Source organism: Salvelinus namaycush, chromosome 30 (assembly GCF_016432855.1).
Source record: "Salvelinus namaycush isolate Seneca chromosome 30, SaNama_1.0, whole genome shotgun sequence".
Classification (NCBI taxonomy): Eukaryota; Metazoa; Chordata; class Actinopteri; order Salmoniformes; family Salmonidae; genus Salvelinus; species Salvelinus namaycush.
The window spans coordinates 30,788,947-30,809,749 of NC_052336.1; the positions used below are offsets into that span (position 1 = coordinate 30,788,947).

The 20,803-nt window shown below is 40.4% G+C and overlaps 1 protein-coding gene across 1 annotated transcript in view; it reads right to left on the reverse strand.

Moving 5' to 3' along the window:
• The window catches only part of LOC120025009 (protein kinase C-binding protein NELL1-like), a 456,735-nt gene that overhangs the window by 327,717 nt on the left and 108,215 nt on the right, over positions 1 to 20,803 (reverse strand). Inside the window, exon 4 of the mRNA XM_038969436.1 lies at positions 2,440 to 2,610. Coding sequence (XP_038825364.1) covers positions 2,440 to 2,610 — 171 coding nt within the window. The remainder of the gene's footprint in view (positions 1 to 2,439; positions 2,611 to 20,803) is intronic.

The following is a 20,803-nucleotide window of genomic DNA, read 5'->3' on the forward strand; positions in this document are numbered from 1 at the left end:
CATCAGTCTCAACTTCAAAAGTGAAGAAACGACTCCGGGATGCTGGCCTTTGAGACTGTAATCGAAGCATATTGAAGTTATAAACAATAGGATTTGAAGGAATAGGCTACAACTCTGAGACAAGCATGGGGACTGGTCTTGATAAATTCTTATTTACAAGGAGAGCCTACTCCTTCCTCCCCATTGGGGAATTGAACCCTGGTCTCCCGCGTGCCTGCACAACATGGGGATTCTTTAGCTAAATAGCCCAGCACTGTAGCCTACTCCCGACCGTCACAATGCACAAGAAACCCAGAGGGTTTTTAATTTTTCTTGGAATAGAAACACCATAATATTAATCAAATTAATTAAGCAACATTTCTTACAATCAGACCCATATACTATGTTCTTACAAAAAATAGGTTTCAAATTGGCTAATACACTACTGAGGGCTATCAAATGCTTCTCAAAGATGCCCTCTGGTGGTCAAACTAGCACTAACTAGCATTAATGGTACCAGTGGTTGACACGTTACAGAATTCTGCGGCACCACGCAAGCTGTGCTGCAGTACGCTGCATCTTTTAAAGGACGAACCACTGTAGTCATACAGCAATCCGTAAAGCCAGCTACTTGCAGTGTAAAAAATTCATGTAATTTTACAGATTTGTTTTTCTTCATAATAATTAACAAATTCTTGTACAATTACAGTAATAATATCTAATTGTTTGTTTACCCTGTAAAATAATGCTTCAATTATAACAAATTTTGGCATTTTTCAATTTTTTTATGGGAAATTATTCTAATTTTACATATGGAAAAGTACTTATGTGGATATCAGAGTCTTTAAGTTAACTGTAAATAAAATAACACAATTATTTTATATTAGAGTTTAACAGTCATTCTATAGAAATACAAAATAAAAAGACAGTAATTTCTGATTAAAATAGGTGTTTAAGCTGTAAATCAACTTGACAATTTCATAAAAATACACCCTAAATCAAGGTTCATCAACTAGATTCAGCCACGTGCCGTTTTTTTTCTTGAGCGGATGGTCGGAGGCCAGAACATAATTGAGCAATAAGGCCCAAGGGGGTGTGGTACGTGGCAAATATACCACAGCTAAGGGCTGTTCTTATGCATGATGCAACGCGGAATGCCTGGCTACAGCCCTTAGCCGGGGTATATTGACCATGTACCACAAAACCCAGAGATTCCTTATTGCTGGTTAAACTGGTTACCAACATAATTAGAACAGTAAAAATAAATGTTTTGGCATACCCGTGGTATACGGTCTGATATGCCACGGCTGTCAGCCAAACAACATTCAGGGTCAAAGCACCCAGTTTTTAATCACAAATGATTTGTAGACTGCAAATTGACAGCAAAAAGCCCAAACTGATATAATGTTTGACTAAAACACAATCATTTCAAACCTCTCTATTACGCGTGGGAATACTTGGGAAAATAATTTGTACATTAAATCCAGTGGAGCTTATGTCCTGGTGTTTTTACAGTATGTTATGTCCAATAAATAAATAAAGAAAGAAACACTGGGGGGTGGGAGTAAATTGGCCAAATTCAGAGTCATTCTGGTTCATCTGTTCTGTTGCATTGTTATCACATGCTAAAGTTGAACACTGACAGTTTTGTAGCTTTAATGAGACTCTCTCTGTGTGTGTGTGTGTGCGCGCGCGTGTGTGTGCGCGCATATTTGTGTGCATAAGTATGTGCATGTGTAGATATGTGACACAAATACAGATACCTACAGTCTACAGCTTGTCTCTCTTATCCCATACTGTCTGCAGCCTGTCACCAGAGTAACAATAGATGTTAACAAATATTTACCTTGATGAGCACACAGAGCTTCTCAGTTGTGACACTTCTCGGGGACACTGGTGACACTCGCTGAATGCTCAAAGGGAACGTGGCAATGGGAGAAGGCTGGGAATATCACAGCCTCTCAATGTGTGTGTGTGTGTGTGTGTGTGTGTGTGTGTGTGTGTGTGTGTGTGTGTGTGTGTGTGTGTGTGTGTGTGTGTGTGAGAGTGTGTGTGTGGTGGAAGCTGTGGTGCTTGTGTGTGTATATGTATATGTGCGTGAGTTACTGCATGTGGACGAGTGTATTAGTGCACGTGTGTGTGCATCCACCTGTGAGTTACTACAGTGTTAGTTCACAGCAGTATCAGGGGTTTCACCTCTGACAATATCTTGCTAGCTATGACGCTATTTTAGGCTAAAGGTGACATGAGTGTTGCCAGTTATAGAAACACCTCGTCATCTCTTTTGAGGTTCAAGCTAATGCTTCCATTGCCTGACTTTCAGTCCGTATTACTGCTTGTACTTGTAGGTAGTATGGAATGTACTGTAGCACTCATGGAGATGGCTAGATTGTATGCTACCCAATAGGTGTGTAAGCGTGCGTGCACGTACATGTGTTTATGCCTGCGTGTGTCGTTTACCTGTTGCAGTCAACATGCAGCAATAGGTGTGTAGCGCTGATGGAGAGGGCTATCTTGTGCCACTGGCCGTCGGCTAGTCGGTAGGGGAAGGACTCTGAGCGAGGCTTGCCTTTGTGGCTGTAGTGGTAGCGGATCTCCTCCCTCAGGCCACTGCTCTCCAGCTCAAAGTAACTGCAGCGGAGGAGAGGGCAAAGGTTATAGGTAGAGTTCAAAGATCACTGAAGCGCTTAAAGCACCTGAGCAATATGGAGAAGGATTTAGCTTGGGGATATGAGGTGATGCAACGGGGGAATGTGGTGTGATAATATTCAACATACATACATTCAGCTGTATGAGAATTATTTGTAAAGGCAACAGTAATATATTTAACCACACCACACCATTACAGTCAAGGGTAATTGGCATCTTGGAGCTGTTTGTTATCATACTGCCAGCATTAAAACATGTGAATAGTCTTTAACACAGAAAGCAATAGAAAACCAAGCCAGATAATAACGCACACAGCAAAATAATAATACAAATAATCTAAAAGACATTCAAGGTTCGACTGACAAGAGAAGATGAAAAAAAGAGAAAAGGACAGGAGAGAAGAGAAGAGAAAATAACAGGAGAGAAAAGAACCAAAAAAAAAGAGAAAAGGTCTGAAGAGAACTGACGAGAAGAGTCTGCTGCCTGTCTGAAGAAGAAAATTAGGAGAAAATTAAAAAAGGACAGCAGGAGAGGCGCAGAGGTAAAGCAGAAGAGAGAGTGAGCTTCCAGAGGAGAATGATGTAGAAGTGTGTCTCTAAAGCTGTCTGTCTCTAAACCTGTCCAGCATTGCACACACAGGGAGGAGCGGCACCATAAACCTTCAATTGGGCGTAATGACCCAGGCCCAGAAATCTCCTTTCCCCCATACAGCCCCTGCCCTCCCCAAACTGTCACTCAGGCACTGATCAGCCACGCTAAATTAAGAGCCAGGCGGCCACAGCCAGCACCCAGGGAACCGTAGCCAGCCAGCCGTGACATTTCTGTTTCCTCAAAAACTGCTGCACACTGGCCCCTTGAAACAACCCCCAGCTTCCTGTTTCCAACCCCCAGACTCCACCACACACGCAAATGCACATATGTACGCACACACACCACATACGCACATATACACACACACAGTGTCCCAACTCGCACACACACATCAGCCCAGCCATGTCCCATCCATATTCATGCCCAGTGAGGGTACAACCAACCCGCTCTGTAGAATACCAAGTGAGGCTCCGTTCTGGGAAGCTGGATTTATCCCTCTCCCAATTCTCAGTTCGTCAAAAAACTAAGAACAACTTGTGATAACTCTACCAAACAGCACTGGCATGTGAGACGCGGAAATATTATGTATATGGCCATGATTTCAATGGGTTGTGGATCAAATGAAGGGAGATTAACTCAAATGTGGCGTGAATTAATGAAGTTGAAAACCCTTAGAGCATGTGTCTGCGTCACAAATGGAACCCTATTCCCTATATAACACACTATTTTTGACAAAAGCCATATGGGCTCTGATCAAAAGGAAGTACACTTAATAGGAAACAGGGTGCCATTTGGGTGAACCTGTTCCCACTGCAATGTTCAGGAGCTGTTCAAGGGAAACAGACAGACAAACAGTTGACAGCTTCAAAAGCCTTCATTGCCTCTTATTAAATCACACCAGGTGCAACCATGTAAACCGTGACGTAACCCATGCCAGCGGACAACCAACCAACACCCACTCTTCGACGTTTAAGAGCCACCATTAAATCAACACATCTACTCTGTACCCAGGCAACTGCCACCTCTAAATTACCAACCTTGTTGCTGGGCATTACAACGTACATTCACATGCATCCAAGTCTACCTGCATTTTCATTAGCGGCTGGAATCTTTTCATAAAGGGATTAATCAGAATCAGAACCTGCCTAATCCAGGTTTCTGTTGTCCCTTTACAATATGAGCTGTTTGTAAATAGAGTATATTCATACACAAGGCCACTGGGCAAAATTTGGGATGTGATGTCTTAACAACCAGATTACAACCAACTGGTCCATTACAATCAGGTATAAAAGCATTTTTCGCTATCAAGACATCTTGGGAAAGATATCATTTTTTGCTTATCTGGTTGCTACACAGACGTTAGCAAAATGTACAACTTCTTAGGGATAGGCGTCCCGTCAACGGGACAATTGTAAATCATGTAGCGCCGTGTGTCATGATCGCAGATTTTAGAGAAACAACAAATGTCGGTACATATAAGTATCTTATATCGGCCGAAAGCTTAAATTCTTGTTAATATAACTGCACTGTCCAAATTACAGTAGCTATTACTGCAGAAAAATGCCATGCTGTTGTTTGAGGGGAGCTCAGAACAACAAAACACTTTTTTTCACAGCGACAGGTTTGATAGGTAAAGTCCCGCCTTATCTCTGCACGCTGGTCACCACAGCTGCACCCACCCGTAGCACGCATTCCAGCAGGTATATCTCACTTGTCACCCCCAAAGCCAATTCCTCCTTTGGCCGCCTCTCCTTCCAATTCTCTGCTGCCAATGACTGGAACTGTCACGTTCTGACCTTAGTTCTTTTGTTATGTCTTTGTTTTAGTATGGTCAGGGCGTGAGTTGGGTGGGTTGTCTATGTTCGTTTTTCTATGTTGGGTTTTGCGTTTGGCCTGGTATGGTTCTCAATCAGAGGCAGGTGTCGTTAGTTGTCTCTGATTGAGAATCATACTTAGGTAGCCTTTTTCCACCTGTGTTTCGTGGGTGATTATTTTCTGTTCTGTGTTTTGTATTTTCACCGTTCAGGACTGTTTCGTTTCGTTCTCGTGTTTTGTTGTTTTTGATCGAGTATTTGTTTTCATTAAAAGTGATAATGAATACTTACCACGCTGCACCTTGGTCCTCCTCTCTTTCTCCCAACGACGAACGTTACAGGAACGAACTACAAACATCTCTGAAACTGGAAACACTTATGTCCCTCACTAGCTTTAAGCACCAGCTGTCAGAGCAGCTCACAGATCACTACAACTGTACATAGCCCATCTATAAATAGCCCAAACAACTACCTCTTCCCCTACTGTATTTATTTAGCTCCTTTACTTCCCAGTATTTCTTCTTTGCACACTCATCTACTGTCAAATCTACAATTCCAGTGTTTTAATTGCTATATTGTATTTACTTCGCCACCATGGCCTATTTATTGCCTTTACCTCCCTTATCTCACCTCATTTGCTCACATTGTATATAGACTATTTTTCTACTGTATTATTGACTGTATGTTTGTTTTACTCCATGTGTAACTCTGTGTTGTTATATGTGTCAAACTGCTTTGCTTTACCTGTTAAATAAAGGTGACAAAAAATATTTAAAAAAATAAATAATAATAACCAGTTTACAACCTGACTATGATGTCACAAAATATGCTATCTCTGAAACCCAGAATGGAAATCTCGCGGCAGCTAGTTGATTAAATTCTGGGGGGAGATGTACGAGAAAAAATCCTAGAATGAGGAGCGGAAGAAGGGTAGTAATTGACCCTAGAGATCTTCTCAGGTCCTTTTTTAATATACTTCCTGTCATGCCCTGACCATAGAGAGCTGTTTATTCTCTATGTTGGTTAGGTCGGGGTGTGATTAAGGGTGGGTTATCTAGGGAAATTATATACCTATGTTGGCCTGATTATGGTTCCCAATCAGAGGCAGCTTTTTATCGTTGTCTCTGATTGGGGATCATATTTAGCTAGCCATTTTCCCCATTATGATTTGTGGGATCTTGACTATGTGTGTAGTTGCTTTCTGCACTGCATGTAGCGTCACGTTTCGTTTATCCACTTTATTGTTTTTGTTCTTTAAGTTTCTCAAATAAAAGGATGGAAACATACCACGCTGCATCTTGGTCCACTCCTTCAAACGATCGTGACACTTTCTAAACGTCAAATTTTTAGCACGAACAGATTGCCGCATGAAATGTACGTCACGATTATCAGCCAAAGAGCTGAATCCAACTGACTTTCTTCAACTCACCCTACTTTTAAGATGTCAAAAAGCTGTTGCGTAACATTTTGTTTGAACAATAGCAGGAGAAAAGAACACCAAATTAAGTTGTATCAACTGCCCAACGACCCGGTTGACCGTAATCGTTGGTAGTGGAAAGACATAGGAAGAGAGATCATGATACAGAAAGCAGAAAGAGGGCCAAGCTAGGAAGCAAGAGTAATGATGTGTTGGAGTGGAAAGTGATGATGGTGTTTGATGAGACTAACAGGGCTTCACTTACACCCTATCCGACTAACTAATGCCGTAGAGAAAGAGGTAGTTGAAGTGAAATTAGCTTGGTTCATTGGAAATGGTAGACTGTTAATATTACGTGGCAGCCAGGCTCAGCAAGAAACTATTTTGAAAATGTAAAGCTTAATGGGAAAATGATTAAAATCCATGTCCCTGGTGCTTATGCTAGATTGAGGGGAGTCCTCACTTGGGTCCCAATATCTATGTCCACAGATGATATTAAAGAAAATCTGAAGGGAGGCAGAGTGATTGAGACCAAAAGGTTGATCAGTAGGAAAGCGGGTCAAAGAAGTGAAAGCTTATCAGTGATGCTGAGGTTTGAGAAAGTCTTGCCTGGAAAAGTACAGATAAAATTCCTTAGTTTCAATGTTAGAGAATTTGTCCCATATGCACTGCGGTGTTTTAAATGCCAAAGAATGGGACATGTAGCTGCTCAGTGTAAAGGAACCAAAAGATCTGCCAAGGGTGGAGGGGCAAATGATTATGGTGAATGTGAAGGTTAAGAGCTGTAATTGTGGAGGAGAACACAGTGCAGCATTTGGTGGATGCCAGGTACAGAGAGAGGCTAGAGAGGCTCAGAGATATAGGATCAGGCATGATGTTTGATATGTTTAGGATGGAAAACAGATTGGTAGAACTACAGTGAGGACTGATGGAGTAAGTGGACCTACTGTCGGGGCTGGTGCTTCTGATGGTCCTGGCATGGTTTCGAGGCCTGTTCAGAAATCGTGTGCTCATGAATGTGTGGCGTCAAAGGACACTTTCATAATGAATAAAGTTGACTTCATAGATTTTATTTGTAAGGTTATCAATACGACTCGGGTTGTGGAAAGCAGAAATGACAGGTTGAAGGTTGTTGTGGAGACTGCAAAAGAGATATTGGGGGAAATGGTTGTTAACATGCTAAACAATCCTAAGGGTGGAGTGTTTTAGCATGATATACTGTATATAAAGTTGAATGGGGTTGGGAAGGGTTTTTTTGGGTGGGAGGGTGTGGTAGAATTTAGGGATTTTTTTAGTATGGAATTTTATTTTCATGGTAATACAGAATTGGCCAGATCATGATTGATCTACATTCTAGCACAGTAGGAGACGAACCACATGGTTTCAAGCTATATTACGTTGTGATGATGATGGAAAGCTGTGAACTCCGGTTACTCGATACATGTTCTAACTGGTTCGTCACTGGTAAGTCACTAACACTTGTTTGTATCTAACTAGCTGTGTGTATTGAATAAAGCTTGCTATAGTTAGCTTGTAGTAAGGACTCGTGAGCAGTATCCATCCAAATAACAGCTATAATATTATTCTGAATTTGGATATTTATGCAAACCTGGAGATTCTATCAAATAGGTGTAGATATTGCCATTGCGCTACTTTGGGCCATTTGGTAGGGTTGTCTCCCCAGCTGGTCTCCGGAAAGTTGAAGGGATATAGAAAAGCCCAAAATAATCAACTTTTCTAAATACCTAGACCATTCAAAGGCAGGCAAATACTGTAAATAGGTACGTGACATATTTAAGACTAGCAAATTACTGTATATCGAGATTTACTTCTCTCCCTAGCTAACCGGTGGAAAAAGCTAGGTGTAAACAAACAGTGACAATTGTAAAATGCAACAGCTTTACAAGGTTTACTGTCAGTGTTAACAGGTTGGGTAACTAATTAGAGTGGCAGAATAAGTATCATGCAAATAATTTGTTGTTGTGACATCAAGTACGTTAATAACTACACGTGAGGCAACTGAAAACATGAATTGAAACGAAATGAAAGTGGCAGTAGTTTGCTTAGAATGATACCAACGTTATGCTAATTACATGGGTGTAATGAGAGTACCCTACGGCTGTACCCTACTCGGGGGTGTGGTCACGCCTCACCTTGTGTGTCTATAGAAATACTGATGAAATTTCTCTATGCCGAAAACAGCTGCCAAACAATTTTTTATGTTGGCATAGCTCCTCTGTATGTGACAGTGCTCGACTCCCAAATGCTATAGGTTTCCTACCTTGCGTCAGGGCAGTGCCTAGTCCTGTCTCCGAAGCATTACACTGTCATAATAATAATAATAATAATAATTTATTACATTTCTACAGCACTTTTCATAGAATCTCAAAGCGCTTCAAGAGAAAAGAAAACAAGCAATGTATCATGACAGGTCAACCAATAGAGGCCAAGTCTTTGAAAGCTGCATCCTTCGAAGAGGGAGAGGGTCAGTTCATGGCTTGAGCAGAGAGAACTGGTCAAGGGTTGGTGGATTATGGTAATGGAGTCTGCTGATGATCTTGTAGAGGGCAAGTCTGGGAACCAGCCTGACTCTTATAGCCACTCCACTCTGTGTAGCACCCACTTGGGTTCAGTGTTCAGAATAGTAGCCAGACGTCCTCACTATGAGCCTTCTCCCTCAGCAATACTGTATAACTCAATCCTCCATTCCTCTCGCTCCTCAAATTATGTTCTCAAAAGATCAGGAATTGGCAGCCAGGTGAAACAAAAAAGATGGTACTGTGTCAAGATGCATTTTTAAACCAAAAACATTAGCTAGCTAGCTAGCTAGCTAGCTAGGCAAGCCAAAAGTGTTAACTGTAGTGTCAGTTCATCTTCAGGGTGATAGTACTTCAGTACTGGTGCTTTGTCAATGGTGTCTTTCATCTTGAGGAACACCTCTTTGCACATCTTAATCCAATCCAACTGGCAGCTGTCTCAGTAACACACAGTTGTCAGATAAGTGCTCGTAGAACTCGGACAGATAGTTCACCATTCCGAGTAGTTGTACTCCTTTCAAATCTGACGGTCTTGGCATCTCTCGTATTGCTCAAACTTTCTCTGGATCGATTTTCAGTCCTTCCGATATCAGCAGGTGTCCAATGTATGGAACTTATTTTCTTCTCAGGCTGAACTTGTCTGTGTTCAGCTGTATGTTCTTTTCTCTGTATCTGTTCAGGAAAGCCCTCAGTTTCTCATCATGGTCTATGTTCGCTATCTCCAGCTATCACCCTCTCCTGTAATCAAAATGTCATCTGCGATGATGTGTAAGCCCACCAGTCCTTGAATCCTTTGGGACATTTAAGGTGCTGGGCTAATTCCCATAGGCATCTTCAACCATCTAAATCTGCCACACAGTGTAGAGCATATGGTCAGTTAGCTTGACTCTACTTCTAGCTGTACGTGCCAGAAACCATTCTTGACGTCACACTTTGAATACTCTTGCTTTGACAGGTAAGATGTCATCTATTGTTGGGATAGGAAAGTAACTTATCTTTAGTGCTTGTTTAGTGGTATGGGGTCTACACATACAGTTGAACTCAGAAGTTTACATACACTTAGGTTGGAGTCATTAAAACTCATTTTTCAACCACTCCACAAATTTCTTGTTAATTAGCAAACTATGGTTTTGATAAGTCGGTTAGGACATCTACTTTGTGCATGACACAAGTCATTTTCCCAATAATTCTTTACAGACAGATTATTTCACTTATAATTAACTATCACAATTCCAGTTGGTCAGAAGTTCACATACACTAAGCTGACTGTGCCTTTAAACAGCTTGGAAAATTCCAGAAAATTATGTCATGGCTTTATAAGCTTCTGATAGGCTAATTGACATAATTTGAGTGAAGTGGAGGTGTACCTGTGGACGTATTTCAAGGCCTACCTTCAAACTCAGTGTCTCTTTTCTTGACATCATGGGAAAATCAAAAGAAATCAGCCAAGACCTCAGAATTTGTTTTTGTAGATATCCACAAGTCTGGTTCATCCTCGGGAGCAATTTCCAAACGCCTGAAAGTAGCACGTTCATCTGTACAAACAATAGTAAGCAAGTATAAACACCACACAGCCATCATTCCGCTCAGGAAGGAGACGCGATCTGTCTCCTAGAGATGAGCGTACTTTGGTGCGAAACGTGCAAAACAGCAAAGGAACTTGTGAAGATGCTGGAGGAAACAGGTACAAAAGTATCTATATCCACAGTAAAACGAGTCCTATATTGACCTAACCTGAAAGGCCACTCAGCAAGGAAGAAGCCACTGCTCCAAAATCGGCATAAAAAAGCCAGACTACGGTTTGCAACTGCATATGGGGACAAAGATCGTACTTTTTGGAGAAATGTCCTCTGGTCTGATGAAACAAAAATTGAACTGTTTGGCCATAATGACCATCGTTATGTTTGGAGGAAAAAGTGGGAGGCTTGCAAGCCGAAGAACACCATCCCAACCGTGAAGCACGGGGGTGGCAGCATCATGTTGCGGGGCAGCTTTGCTGCAGGAGGGACTGGTGCACTTCACAAAATAGATGACATCCTGAGGATGAAAAATTATGTGGATATATTGAAGCAACATCTCAAGACATCAGTCAGGAAGTTAAAGCTTGGTCGCAAATGGGTCTTCCAAATGGACAATGACCCCAAGCATACTTCCAAAGTTGTGGCAAAATGGCTTAAGGACAACAAAGTCAAGGTATTGGAGTGGCCATCACAAAGCCCTGACCTCAAGCCTATAGAAAATGTGTGGGCAGAACTGAAAAAATGTGTGCGAGCAAGCCTAACTCAGTTACACCAGCTCTGTCAGGAGGAATGGGCCAAAATTCACCCAATTTATTGTGGGAAGCTTGTGGAAGGCTACCCAAAATGTTTGACCCAAGATAAACAATTTAAAGGCAATGCTACCAAATTCTAATTGAGTGTATGTAAACTTCTGACCCACTGGGAATGTGATGAAATAAATAAAAGCTACTATCTCTACTATTATTCTGACATTTCACATTCTTGAAATAAAGTGATGATCCTAACTGACCTAAAACAGGGAATTTTTATTTGGATTAAATGTCAGGAATTGTGAAAAACTGAGTTTAAATGTATTTGGTTAAGGTGTATGTAAACTTCTGACTTCAACTGTATTTTCAGTTTACCATTTGGTTTCTTTACAACCACAAGGCTGCTTATCCAGTCCATGCTTTTCTCCACAGGTTTAATAATCCTTCTGCTGAGAGGGCTGTTTAGCTGGTTTTAATGGTTTCATCATTACAATAAACATCAAACTCTAGACAGTCCATTTTCTTGTTTCGTGGATTTCTCCGTTTAATCTCTCATTTGCCCAGTGGCTTTAATGTGCTCTTGTTGAACATCACTAGGACTTGGTTTGTTTTCTCAACTGGTTCAGTAGATTTATTGGGATTACATTACAGCTTTCTCCACAATCTAACTGACATCTCACTATTTCTTTGTCAATGCTTATTGCTACAAACAACAGACTAGGTCTCTTTTCTGTACAGCCCTTTGCTGTGATTAAAATCTCTGCAGTAACTCAGAATCTCATCTGTCTCAGTTAGGTTATGCACAAATTTTCCTTTCCCTTGCTTTGACATGCACTTTGCAGCAAAATTATTGTCCATCCTACACTTTTTACACTGCTTTCCAAAAGCCTATTTGTATTCCTCTCTTGCGTTTTCCCACAATTTGCCTGAGATTGCATATTTTTCCCTTTTCTTTATTTGCTTGTACTTCCTCAAATGTACTTCCTCAACTGTATTACTGTGACGGACCCCCGGTACGGCTGCTCATTCCGTTCACCAGCTCTGGAGGTCTACGTCACCAGCTTTCTAGGCTTCACTGAACGGGATTCATTATTATCAACCCCGGACTGTCTTGTCTCATTACACACACCTGGTTCCCATTCCCCCTGATTAGTATGTTATACGGTGGCAAGAAAAAGTATGTGAACCCTTTGGAATTACCTGGATTTATGCATACATTTGATCTGATCTTCATCTAAGTCACAACAATAGACAAACACACTGTGCTTAAACTAATAACACACAAATGATTGTATTTTTCTTGTCTATATTGAATACATAATTTAAACATTCGCAGTGTAGGTTGGGAAAAGTATGTGAACCCCTAGGCTAATTACTTCTCCAAAAGCGAATTGGAGTCAGGAGTCAACTAACCTGGAGTCGAATCAATGAGGCAAGATTGGAGATTTTGGTTAGAGTTGCCCTGCCCCATAAAAAACAGTCACAAAATTTGAGTTTGTTATTCACAAGATGCATTGCCTGATGTGAACCATGCCTCGAACAAAAGAGATCTCAGAAGACCTAATAATAAGAATTGTTGCCTTGCATAAAGCTGGAAACAGTTACAAAAGTATCTCTAAAAGTCAGTCCACGGTAAGACAAATTGTCTATAAATGGAGAAATTTCAGCACTGTTGCTACTCTCCCTAGTACTGGCCGTCCTGCAAAGATGACTGCAAGAGCACAGCGCAGAATGCTCAATGAGGTTAAGAAAAATCCTAGTGTCAGCTGAAGAAATCCAGAAATCTCTGGAAAATGCTATCATCTCTGTTGACGAGTCTACGATATGTAAAACACTAAACAAGAATGGTGTTCATGGGAGGACACCATGGAAGAAGCCACTGTTGCCCAAAAAAAACATTGCTGCACGTCTGAAGTTCGCAAAAGAGCACCTGGATGTTCTACAGTGTTATTGGCAAAATATTCTGTGGACAGATGAAAATAAAGTTGCGTTGTTTGGAAGGAACACAACACTATGTGTGGAGAAAAAAAGGCACAGCACAACAACATTAAAAACCTTTTCCCAACTGTAAACTATAGTGGAGGGAGCATCATGGTGTAATCCTCTAAATAATACACGGGACTAGACACGTAAAACAAGTGCACAAATACACGTGGCATCGAAGCCCATGCAACAGCACATACCTGCCAGCAGCATACCACCCTGCATCCCACTGCTGGCTTGCTAAGCAGGGTTGGTTCTGGTCAGTCCCTGGATCGGAGACCAGATGCTGCTGGAAGTGGTGTTGGAGGGCCAGTAGAAGGCACTCTTTCCTCAGGTCTAAAAAATATCCCAATTCCCCAGGGTAGTGATTGGGGACATTGCCCTGTGTAGGGTGCTGTCTTTCGGATGGGACGTTAAATGGGTGTCCTGACTCTTTGAGGTCATTAAAGATCCCATGGTACTTATTGTAAGAGTAGGGGTGTTAACCATGGTGTCCTGGCTAATTCCCAAGCTGTCCCCCATACCATCATGGTCACTTAATCATCCCCTGCTTACAATTGGCTCATTCATCCCCCTATCCCCTGTAACTGTTCCCCAGGTTGTTGCTGTAAATGAGAATGTGTTCTCAGTCAACTTCCCTGGTAAAATAATGGTAATATAAATAAAATGGTTTGAGGCTGCCTCAGGGCCTGGACAGCTTGTTATCATTGATGGAAAAATACATTTTTAAGTTTATCAAGACATTTTGCAGGAGAATGTAAGGCTATCTGTCTGCCAATTGAAGCTCAACAGCAGTTAGGTGATGCAACAGGACAACAACCCAAAAGACAGAAGTAAATCAACAACAGAATGGCTTGAACAGATACGCCTCCTGGAGTAGCCCAGTCAGTCCTGACACTGTGAGTGTGTTCAATAAAGACACGAAAAATTATAATTGTTTGTGTGTTATTAGTTTAAGCAGACTGTGTTTATCTATTGTTGTGACTTAGATGAAGATCAGATAACATTTTATGACCAATTTATGCAGAAATCCAGGTAATTATGGGTTCACATAATTTTTCTTCCCACTGTGTATGTGCCCTCTGTTCCCCATTGTCCTTGTCGGTTATTGTTACCATGTTCGTTGGTCCTGTGAGTACCTGTGCTGTTGCATTGGCTTCGACGCCACGTGTATTTGTGCACTTGTTTTACGTGTCTAGTCCCGTGTATTATTTAGAGGTTTACACCTCGCTCTTTCGTTTGGGTGGAGAAAATAAAAATCCCTATTACGTATTCCTGCGCCTGTCTCCAATCATTAGACAACGTGACAATTACCTTGACTTGTTTTACTGTTCTCACTTGACAACTCAGCAGCTCTACATATCTTCCTATATGCATATTTGTCTAATGTCAGGTTATCCTCTCTTAGCAGTCTCTCTCTAAGATGGAAGTTGTATGTGAACAAACAATTCTATCACAGATCAATGAGTCTTTATTATCACCAAAATTGCATGTACTGGCTTTTGGAGAAATGACTCAAGTAAAAGTGAAAGTCACCCAGTAAAATACAACTTGAGTAAAAGTCTAAATGTACTTAACTATCAAAAGTAAATGTAATTTCTAAAATATACTGAGGTATCAAAAGTATAAAGCATTTCAAATTTCTCATATTAATAAGCAAACCAGACGGCACCATTTTCTTGTATTCATAAATGTTTTCCTTATTTCTGTTTACCACATATTTGAGAGGCGAGGATTTTGTATGTGATGATTGCGTGCCAGACTGACAGCAGCGCATAATTCGGTTTGGTCCGTAACTAGGGCTTTAAACTGTGACCAAACATGCAATCAAATATTTAGTTGTGCGACCTAGGGTATTATTTTGGGAGCACCGTGCAAAATAATTATTCAATCCATAACAATATTTTGCTTCAAAACTCTTCTCTACAATGCTCAAACAAGACAGGCTATAAAAAAAATCAACCAGATAATAATTGTGATTAGGCTTTGCTTTACCTCAGCCTCCGATAGAGACCTCTCTCTTACTCCTGCGGCTGCCTAGGCCATAAACAAAGCCCCGCCGGCCGTCACCTGTCACTGAACAGGCACACAGACAGTTTCTCTACACTGTGTCTGTTTCTCTCAGTATGCACTCAACACATTCTTCCAAAACAACAACGATGATGGATATGAATCCACATATGTTTTCTCTAATATAATATTAGTTTGTGTGTCTTTATCTCTGCAAAACGCGAGTTAGTTCATCTAAGGAAGCTGGCATGTGCCTAAATAATGCTAATCGCAAATGCTAATCTCTCACTAGCTAGCTAAATGCCTTTTATCTAAATGCACTAGCTATGGCAAAGCCAACATTAGCTCTAATACAAGTTTCTACCAGTGGTTCTGTAAATGGAAGTAGCTGAAGTTTGAATCTCATGAGGGGGAAATACAGTCAATAGACAGACTTGTCGGGGATTGTTTGGCGAGTAATCTGGCTAGCCTAGCTATAAAGTTACATTTAGCTGGCTATCTAACGTTAGCTAGAACAGCAATAACAGAAACACTTAACCGCTAAAACATATTTATTTTTAACCTTTATTTAACTAGGCAAGTCAATTAAGAACAAATTCTTATTTACAATGACGGCCTACCCCAGCCAAACCCGGACGACGCTGGGCCAATTGTGCGGGATGTGATACAGCCTGGATTCGAATCAGGGACCGTAGTGCCGCCTCTTGCACTGAGATGCAGTGCTTAGATCACTGTGCCAGTCGGGAGCTCAACATATGGACTCCAGTAGAAATCTACACAGTGGTGAGAAAAGCATGGAGCCGAATTTATCAAAGAAAGAAGGTGCCAATAGCATGGCTAAGGAGTCTAGGTAAACAAAAATGAAAAAAAGATGGACGAAATGAAGCTGAGTATTGAAATAGGAATGAATAGTAAAGTTGACAGCTTACGTATATCTTTGGATAAAGCCATTCAGGATAGTCATACAGCTTTGCTTACTCAACTGGAGAATAATAACAAGCAGCTACAAGACCACATAGCTCTTGAAGACCTACTACATACTGAGGGGCTTCCCATCCCCTACGAGATTTTATTTCAATAGCGCATTGGAATGTTAATGGATGGACTACCTTGAACAATAAATGACGAATAATAATACTAAAATCCTTAAACCCAGACATTATCTCAATAAATGAAACGCATTTGCGTCTGCAAGTAACTATCGATATTGAAGGGTATGTATGGCATGGACACAACAGAACAACTCATGTGAAAGCCCCCAGAGGCTCTGGGAGAGTGGGAATATGTGTAAAGTCTGATATGATGAAAGCATATACAATTGAAATAATCGATAAAGCCATAGAAGGAATTATTGGTTTGCCATTTGAACAAATGGAGTCAGATTATTGTTTTGTTGTGATTTCATGCTATTTGCCATCTGAACAGTCCAAATGGGGTAGAGCATCCTCCTATAGTCATTTGTTAAGTCAAGTATACCTATATACAGAAGCAGATGCTATTTACATATGTGAGGATCTTACAGTTTTTTCCAACTGCTTACACACGTTTTCAAAACTGTCTCCTTTTTTTCAAAATTCCCCAAAAATGCACACACAAAATGCAAAATGCCTCACATCTCCTTCAAAATGTAACACTGCATTCAAAATGCCATAAACGCATGTCAGAATGAAGCATTTGCATCAAATGGCAAACACTGCTTTCATAAGAGTACATTTTTGGATATACCATGTAAACACTGTTGTTCAAAATCTAAAGCTCGTTGGTCTTTCATAGGTTTATATCTACATTTCAATACAATGTTCTACAGTGAAAGTAATCTGCTGAGAGGGGTAACAAGTACACTGTAAACACCAATGCAATGTAGAAACAGAAAATATTTATTAGGCCAAACATTACTGTTGTATACAGTAGCATACAACAAAACCATAAACATATGTAAACCAAAAGTATATTCTTTAGAATACAGTAAAGAACACAATTGTGTGTGTGGGGTCCCGGGGGGGCAGTCCAGGAATTGATAGGGGGGAAGGGGGCAGTCACCAGTGCTAAGCTACGCTTCATCTCTTCTCCGGCCTGGGTCTGGCCACAATACTTCGTCCATGTCACAAGATACGTTTTCTCTTGCCAAACATCGAGGGAAGTATCTCCTAGCATGGCGTATCCAACCTTGGATAGAGGCAACCTCTATGTCCCCACATGCGTCCTCCATTGCCTGGAGAAGCGGCATGCGGGCATAGGGTTGGCGATCATACACTTTCCAGCGCCAGGCTGAGAATAATTTCTCTATGGGATTTAGAAAAGGTGAATATGGGGGTAGGTACAAAACTACAAATTGTGGATGGGTGGCAAACCAGTTTTGGACCAGAACAGCCCGGTGAAAACTAACATTGTCCCATAAAACCACAAATCTAGCAGGCTCCTGATCTGGATCAGGTACAAGCATTGTGTAAATTGCATCCAGAAAAGTGAGCATATGGCCGGCATTGTGATGGAGGACCCCGTTTTGAGTGATGGCAGCACACATAGTTATATTACCCCCACGCTGTCCAGGGACATTGGTAATTGCCCTCTGTCCTATTACATTTCTTCCGCGGCGCCTGGTTTTGGTGAGGTTGATTCCAACCTCATCCACATAAATAAATTAATGGCGAATTACATGGGCATCCAGCTCCAATACTCTCTGTAACAGACAAAAGGATATACAGATGAGTAAATATGGTATGTCTGAAGTACTGGAAGTAGTGTTGCATACATACCTCTACAAAGTCATGTTACATATTCTTGACTGTCAGAGTTTCTCTCAAATGGCACCTTGTAAAGTTGTTTCATCGTTACTCGGTGCCGTTGGAGGATGCGTTGTATGGTCGACAGGCTTACAGCATTGATGTTGTTAAATATGGTGTCATTATTCAAGATATGCTCTCTTATTTCTCGAATCCTAATTGCATTGTTGGCCAAAACCATATTTATAATTGCAGTCTCTTGTACATCTGTAAACAAGCATCCTCGTCCTCCATGATGTCTTTGCCTTTCCACTCTGTACATAATTCAAACACAGTATGTGTTCAGCATAGGAACTGTAAACAATGTACAAAAAAATGTAGTACAGCATGATAACCATCATTGCATACCTGTTCTCATTTCTGAAGGTTCGAATTATGGACGCCACTGTAAATCAACTCAAGTTGGGCTGGACTCTCAGTCCAGCCTCTCTCATAGTCAAACCGTGGTTGATCACATGATCAACAAGTGTTGCCCTAATCTCATCAGAGATGGCTCTCCTTCCTTCTCTTCTTTGCCCTCGTCCTCTTCTTCTCCCTCCTACTCCTCTTGCTCTCTGTCCATTGTTGGCATCCATTGTTCAAAACAGGTAATCTGACCTTTGACCTATTTATAGGCCTATATTACAGTAAAGCAGTGATTGGCTAGTGATCAATTAAGCTATTAGTGTTTGCACATGTGAGGAGTGTGTGTGTGTGACCTGGTGAATAAGTGTAGCATTTTGATTGGTTGTGTTTGGAAAGGGAAAGTAAGTCACTTCCTGTTAGATTTTTGTGTTTTAGGTAGAGAATTGTGTGTAGTGTTTTGAAAAAAGTGTTTTATGCAATTGACAACTGAGTCAAAGGCTGAGAAATAGCTTATGGTTTTGGATATTTGGTGTGTAGTTTTGCACTTTGAGTGAGAGGTTTCAAAAATCGTGTGACATGAAAAGATTTTGTGTGTAAGCAGTTGGAAAAAACTGTAACAGTCGAATTGGGAGGTTAGATGACTATATAAATGATATTGATGATATTCCATTGAGTGTTGCTTTGGATCACTGTGTCAATTATCATATGGAAACCCTATTAGAATTCCTTCGTGACTCTAAAATGTGTATCATTAATGGGAGGAAATGCCCCTTAAGCGATAACTTTACATCCATATCTGGCAAAGGAAAACCTCCACGACTGTCTAGAAACTTGTTTGGAATTTAAGGCATTATCTCCTACACAGATGGTTGAAGACTTCCTGATCAATTCTCTTTTATTTATAATATTTTCTGTTGGCCATGAACTTTCTCAACCAGGTATTGTTGTACATCACACAGGTAAAAATATAAATACCCCACATAGGCTTAAATGTAAGAAAATAAATGTTATGAAATGGCATGTAGAGCTCTGCTGGACCTCATCGAAACTGGAAAGATGTCAAGAAACAACATTTGGTGTAGATGTGTGGTATGAAAATGTTTGTGATATTATATATTCTGAAATGGGGAAAAGAATTGGAAGAAAAATACACCCCAAGTCCAGGAAATTTTATAAGCCAAATAAGCCTTATTGGAATGATGAGTTAAGGGATCTATGGTCAATAATGCACAAGGCTGAGCACTTATTTTTACAGTGTAAAGATAGGAATACAAGAGAACAGTGTTGGAAGGAATTTAAGAAAAAACAGCATGTGTTCTCAGGTAATGAAAATGTGGCATATTTTGAGGAAGAATTTAATAAAGACATACTGTATGTTCCCTGAGAACTAAACTGGAAAAATACAATGTTAGAACCCTCTTATATACGTGACTTAAATGAGGAGTCTGTGGCAGAAGTTAAGAAAGTGATTGATGCTGCAAAAAATGGGAAAGTGTTTGGCATTGATGAACTGCCATATGAGGTTTGAAAATCCCCTAAATTAATTGATGTCCTATATGATTTGCTTCAAAAAAAATTTGAGTACAGTATTCTGCTATCCATTTGGTACAAGTCTATACCGAATCCTATTCCCTAATCTTCAAAAATTGACCTGATAGTGCCACTGAAATATAGAGGTATACGTTTATTAAGTACGGTTTATAAATTATATTCATCCATCCTTAACAATAAGCTAATTACATTTTTGGACTACCAAAACATTCTGGTGGAAGAACAAAATGGTGTTCGTAAATCCAGAGCCTGTATACATATCTTCTCGGTCTGTACAATAATTAGAAATAGATAACATGAAGAGAAGCATACTTTTGCATGTTTCATTGATTTCCAGAAAGCTTTTGATTTTGTAAATAGGGATCTTTAAGCCTACAGTTTGTTAAAGACAGGGGTTGATGGGAAATCCTATCACGCAACTAGTCTCTTTACAAAGCACCAATTACTTGTGTGCGTGTTAATGAATATCGTACAGATTGGTTTCCCACACCCGCGGGTGTAAAACAAGGAGATGCCTTATCACTGACTTTGTTTATAAATGATTTGGCAAAAGAAATGAAACAGTTAAATATTGGAGTAAGATATGATGATGAAATGTTAAGTATCCTTTTATATGCTGATGATATTATTTTGATGGCAGAAACAGAACAAGACCTGCAGAACATGTTATTATATGTGCAGTCAATTGGTGTAAAAGATGGAGACTCATGATCAACCAGACAAAAACACAGATAATGTATTTTAGAAAACCAAAATAATGAGTGGAGGAGATTAATCATAAACCCAAATTGAGAACCTTTTGTTGGATTAAGGGTGAATTTGTGAGTGAAAGATATATTATGTATAACCTACCTAAGAACAAGAGATCGCTCTGT